The sequence below is a fragment of the Rhincodon typus genome, chromosome 30 (genome assembly GCF_021869965.1).
Source record: "Rhincodon typus isolate 14 chromosome 30, sRhiTyp1.1, whole genome shotgun sequence".
In the NCBI taxonomy this organism is placed as follows: Eukaryota; Metazoa; Chordata; class Chondrichthyes; order Orectolobiformes; family Rhincodontidae; genus Rhincodon; species Rhincodon typus.
In genome coordinates, this window is record NC_063361.1 from 1,338,983 (window position 1) to 1,344,982 (window position 6,000).

A 6,000-nucleotide genomic window follows, 5' to 3' on the forward strand; every position below is an offset into this window, starting at 1 on the left:
ATAAATTGTCTGGTCCAAATGGCTTGCACCCGAGGTTGCTACAAGAAGTTGAGGGTGGAGACATGCGAAAATACCAATGGATTGGGACTGCCAAATGTGACACTAATTCAAAAGAAGGGTGTAATGGGTCATGGACATGCCAGCAGAATGGACAAAAGTGTCGGTCGAGTTTAATACAGATGTTTGAGTGTATGCATTTTGGCAGAAAGAATAAGAAGAGGTAATAATGGAGTAAATAGAACAGTTTTAAAGAAGAGGCCTGGTGTATTTGCATAGATTTTTGGAGGTGAGAGGGTATGTTGAGAGAAGTGGGAAATCCATGAACAAAGCATATGGGATCTTGGACTTAATAAATTGAGGTACTAAGTACAAAAGTAGGATAAATTTTCACTAGGTCACAACTAGAGCATTGAGTCCAACTCTAGCTGCCACACTAAGAGAGTATGTGAAAGACTTGAGAAGTGCAGATGTGATTTATTGGAATGCTTCCAGAGATGAGGGATTCTATTGAAAGGGTTAGGTTGGAAAAAGAACAAAGAACAAAGAAAATTACAGCACAGGAACATGCCCTTCGGCCCTCCAAGCCTGCGCCGATCCAGGTCCTCTATCTAAACCTGTCGACCATTTTCCAAGGATCCGTATCCCTCTGCTCCCCGCCCATTCACGTATCTGTCTAGATACATCTTAAAATGATGCTATCGTGCCTGCCTCTACCACCTCCACTGGCAATGCATTCCAGGCACCCACCACCCTCTGCGTAAAGAACTTTCCACACATATCTCCCTTAAAACTTTTCCCCTCTCACTTTGAAATCGTGACCCCTAGTAATTGAGTCCCCACTCTGGAAAAAGCTTCTTGCCATCCACCCTGTCTATACCTCTCATGATTTTGTAGACCTCAATCAGGTCCCCCCTCAACCTCCGTCTTTCTAATGTAAATAATCCTAATCTACTCAACCTCTCTTCATAGCTAGCACCCTCCATACTGGGGGTTGTTCTCCTTGGAGCAAAGGAAATTATGGGAGGGATTTGATAGAGGAGTACAAGAGATTATGGTCAAGTTTAAACAAGACAGACCAAGAAGATTCAAAGAACAATTTTTTATATATATAGATATATATTGTACATATAAAACAGTGAGTATCAAATCAGAAGCGGCAGAAGTGGTCACCATGGATAATTTCTAAAGTAATTTGAATGCACACTTGAACAAAATTAACTTAACAGCTACAAGAAGATGGTAGGGAAATGTGACCCATTGGATTGCACCACAGATAGCACAGATTAAATAGTCTCCCTTCCATGCTGTAGTTACCCAATAACGTGTCATGGTTTTGTTCTCCTTACAGCGGGGAAGATTAAGGGGATACTCAACAAGGTATTCCAAACTATGAAATATTTTGGTGTAACAAATAAGAAAAGTGTTTTTCCCTGGCAAAAGGATTGATAGCCACAGGTCGGAGTTATAACGATTGACAAGCGAACCAGATGTGAGATGAAAAGCATTTTTTTGTATCACGTTGTTTCAACTGCAATGTGCTACCTGAAAAGGTGGTGGAAGCAAATTTAATGATTGATCTCACATGGGAATTAAATAAATATTTGAAGGAGAAAAAGTCTCAGAGCCACGGAGTGGTAGTGGTTAGATTCAACAATGCTGCACTGCATCGCAAATTCCACAATGGAATGAGCTTAACCAAAAAATAAAAGCCTCTCCAAATCCTGCCTCAAACTTAACCTTGTTACCTTCTGTACAGTGTAGCGAAGTTTTGAATGTTAAATGTGCTATTTAAGCACAAATTCCTATTGTTTATGATGTTGTACAAGGCCAGAAATGTTAAGCTATGAAATCTCTCCATGGGTGTAATTGCATTTGGAGGCATTTGTGTATCAAGTATCACACCTATCCTGATTAACTTTATTTAAAGTCAGCTCACAAATGTCCACGATGGAGCTGCTCCTCGTCACTTCCCATGGCTTTGCACTTAAGGCATTAAGAAAGTTCAATCTGATGTAATTCTTAACAGAAACACAAGTTACAAAACCACCATCCTTACAAGGTTTGAAGGAATGGTTGGATGGGATTGTGGTACAAATAGGTACATAACATTTGAAACAGGATAATAAAGGAAAAACGCTTGCATTTTTATAGCACCATTCATGACCTTCAGATGTTCCAAGACACATCAATAATTTAGTTAAATTGTATATTAGGAAATATGGCAGTCAAGTTATGCACAGCAATGTGGTAACAAGCAGATTTTCGTTCAGGAATAAACATCAGTTAGTATTTGCAAGATATTCAATCCCTCCCTCAATCTTTCATCATTCTCCTCACACTGTGGCAACATACCAATTAATGGGGGAAATGGTCATTCCAGTTATAAAGTTCTGCCAAGAAATAAGTGTAACATCAAATCCAGATTATCAGAAAATATCAGGTTCACCCTCCAGGTGACAGTTTCATGAATAGTGATTCAAGTGGAAGGGGACTGAAGGATGCTGTGGAAGCGGCTGTAGGGAATACCTTTCACCTATCAGGGTTCTTCCCTGCAGGTTTCTAACGGTGCAGAATGCATCTGACAGTCTCTTTAGCTCTGTGTTGTTTGGTCCCGATACCTCAAGTGTGTGCCCCAGAAGAGTAAACTTATGAAGTTGTACAATAACCTGTCACCTCTCTGAACTCCAAAGAGTATACTACTTCCAACTGGATAGTCAGGCAAAATAGCAAAGTAATACTTATATATACACAAGTTAGGCTAGGTGCTTTTACTGTGCTTCTGACCTTATCAAGCAGAGCATTTAAAAGCAGTCTTGCTTTCCACAGCTATCTTCAACACGGTTCAAAGATTCTTAATAGCTTCCATCAATTCCCACACCTGCAGCTAAAAATAGGTCCACTGAAAATGTTGGTGAAAGACTAGAAGCAATAGTTGTTGCTATAACTATGATGGGGAAGAAGGAGGGAAACAGCAGCTGAACATCAAATGTCATGGGTTCTCTCCAAAGAGATGCTGCATCTTCTTGCAGCCTCAGAAAACTACACGTGGTCATCAGCAATGGGGATTATGATCTACTTTAACAAATTGATTGGTGGTGCAGTAAATATGAAGCTTGATTGTTATATTCCTGTTAGCCAGTTGGTGAAAGAAGAATCCAAAACCAGTCTTTACTTCGGACAGATTTATTTAGAGTGAAACACTACAGGTATTCAGGTCCTGACTCCATTCAACTGGTGTCAATAAGTATTTCTTCATTCTCTTGGAAACAAATTTAAAGTCAAATAAAATCAAATTAAAAGATGATAGCCCTTAAATGAAGTACTGTTACTTAAATCAAATGTTCAAATTAAACTTATCAAGTTTAAATTAAAATGTAACTTTACTTGAAGATGATGCATTTCAGCCCCTGTGGTGTCCAACAATCATGGAAGGTCTCAAGCATGCCAATGGACACAAATGCTCCCTATTCAGACACCAGGCATGGACATAACCATTGAAGACAGGCAGGCAGTTGGGTAGATATTTTCAAACCAACCTGTTTAGAGTTGTTATGAAATACCTCTGGAGTCAGTGGCACCTGAATCCAGGCCTACTAGCTCAGAGATAGGGATGTTACCCCTGCGCCACAAGAGCCCTACAGGCAACTGGGTATAACAGCCTCCTTTATAAGGCCACAAAGTTTCTATGTTCTTTTGATACTCAAATTAAGAAAAATGATTAGCTCAAATTAGAGTTAACAGCCCTTTGAAGGGGCACTGCAACATAAATTTAATTTCCCCTTGAGTGCTTTAAATTAAAATTTTGTTTTGGAGGGATGATGCTGCAGTGCAGCACCTACTGGTTGTGAAGACTTCAAGTTTACTGGCAGAAATTGTGCGGAGGCAGGCAGATGGGCTCATGACCCTCTCCAAGGCTCACCGCCAGGACTTGTTTATAGTCATCTTGGCCAGGCCCAGAAGCAGACTCCTGGAGAGGTATTCAAATTGGTTGTCCCCTTCTGTGTCTCTGGGTAAACAAACACCATATGTGCTCAAGTGGCCATTCAGCTGGCATCCTTCACCGAACTTCAACTGATACAATTACCGTGGGCATCTATACAAAGGAACCATTCCAATTCAGCAAAATGATTTCTATAAATCTAGACAGTCGTGTTTCTGCATGTGAACTAAACCAAGAACTTGATGGATTACTGTAACTGGCTTATTGATTCCCTACAGAAGAAGAAACCCACCATCAATAAACTTTCATCCTTCACTGGTCTCCAGCCCCATATTACATTGTTGACTCAATGTTCTCTGAAGTAGCAGGATGACTGCTGCCTCTCAGCGCCAGGGACACTGGTTCAATTCCAGCCTTGGGCAACAGTCTGTTTGGAGTTTGCACATTCTCCCCGTCTGCGAGGGTTTCATTCAGGTGTTCTGGTTTCCCACAGTCCGAAGATGTGTAGGTTAGGTGGATTGGCCATGGGAAGTGCAGGGTTACAGAGATGGGGCGGAGGGGCGAATGTAGGGATTCTATGAAGTAGTCTAGCAAGAAACTGTCCGAGTTTTATAAATAATCACTGCACGAAACAACCACCAACACATTTGCAGAAGCAACTCGGGACTAGCAATAAATTCAACCTGACTAAAAAGTCGTCCACAGGCTGAAAGCAAAATGATTATAAATACACCACCTGTAACTGCAAGAACATTGATTTTTTTTTAAAAATCTCCATAAATGAGTCTTTTGACATAAGGTTTTGACCTGATTAGGTCTTAAGTAAATTTGTTGACCAACTGTATGTTTACGGTTAAGAGCCCTAACAAGAAGTGAGAAGGATAAACCCCATAGAAAAACAAGTAAGGTTGATCATTGAAATAATGGGTGCGATGTCATATGCACATTCTACTAACCGATAGGCTAGCTTCAGGGTTCGTATAGCTGTGAAACGTCGTGATAATCCATACGTCAGCCGGATTCCCTGTGATGATTGCCTCCAGGGAAGTGAACAAATGAAAGCCTACGATGACTTTTTGTTTTGGTTTGTGATAAACTTGGGAGGATGCCATAGCTGGTAACGGTTAGCATTTCACTATCTCCCCGCAAGGGTGAATGCGTTACTTGCTAAATTAATGTGTCATGGGAATTAAATCATTCGCATTGTGTACTTTACCATTCTTCCAACTCACCCAACCTGACAAAGCTCACTATTTACGTCAGATAACACAATAACAACTTGCATTTATCCAGGGCTTTATAAGTTAGTCCCGCGATGCTTTACAGCAAGAGCAATTGGGACACAGAAGACAAACCCAAAAAAAAACTGAGAAGGATGAGCAAAAGAAAAGTGGACACTGTGGAACTTAAGTAAGCTTTTGAAGATGGTAGAGTGTAAAATTCTCAGTGGTTGAGAAGTTATTAGAAGGAATTCAGAGGGCCAGGATACATTCACATATTTGTTTCCATTGGGGCTTCACAGGACCCTGTGCCAGGGCCGTGGCTATTTGTGATGTAAATTAATGATTTTGACTTTAACGTAGGTGGTGAGATCAAGAAGTTTGAGAATGATATAAAAATTGGCAGGGTGATAAATAGTGAGGACGATAGCAGTAAATGGCGAGAGGATACTAACAGACTTGTCAAGTGGGCAGAGTGACAAATGAACTTCAACCTGGAAAAGCGTGGGGAGGCCTAACAAGGCAAGGGATGACATTATGAATTGCAGGACCCTGGAAAGTACTGAAGAAGAACAGAGGGGCATTGGTGTACACATTCAAAGATACCTGAAGGTAGCAAGACAGGTGGTTAAAATAGTTACAAAAGCAATGGGATACTTGCCTTTATTAACTGACACATAGAAAAGAATAAAAACAAGGTGGTTCTGTTGGAACTGTACAAAAAAAACTGGTTAGGCCTCAACTGGATGTAGTCTGGTAACCACGTTGTACGTAGGATGGATGAACACAGCAGGCCAGGCAGCATCAGAGGAGCAGGAGAGCTGACGTTTCAGGTCAGGA

General features: G+C 40.9%; 2 protein-coding genes across 2 annotated transcripts in view; one reads left to right on the forward strand and one right to left on the reverse strand.

Annotated features, from left to right (window-relative positions):
* Nucleotides 1–6,000, forward strand: part of ddx42 (DEAD (Asp-Glu-Ala-Asp) box helicase 42) — a 262,098-nt gene that overhangs the window by 134,918 nt on the left and 121,180 nt on the right. The gene's annotated exons all lie outside the window — the stretch shown is intronic.
* The window catches only part of strada (STE20 related adaptor alpha), a 90,679-nt gene that overhangs the window by 32,101 nt on the left and 52,578 nt on the right, over nt 1–6,000 (reverse strand). Inside the window, exon 7 of the mRNA XM_048614689.1 lies at nt 3,920–4,065. Within this exon, the coding sequence (XP_048470646.1) occupies nt 3,920–4,065 (146 nt within the window). The remainder of the gene's footprint in view (nt 1–3,919; nt 4,066–6,000) is intronic.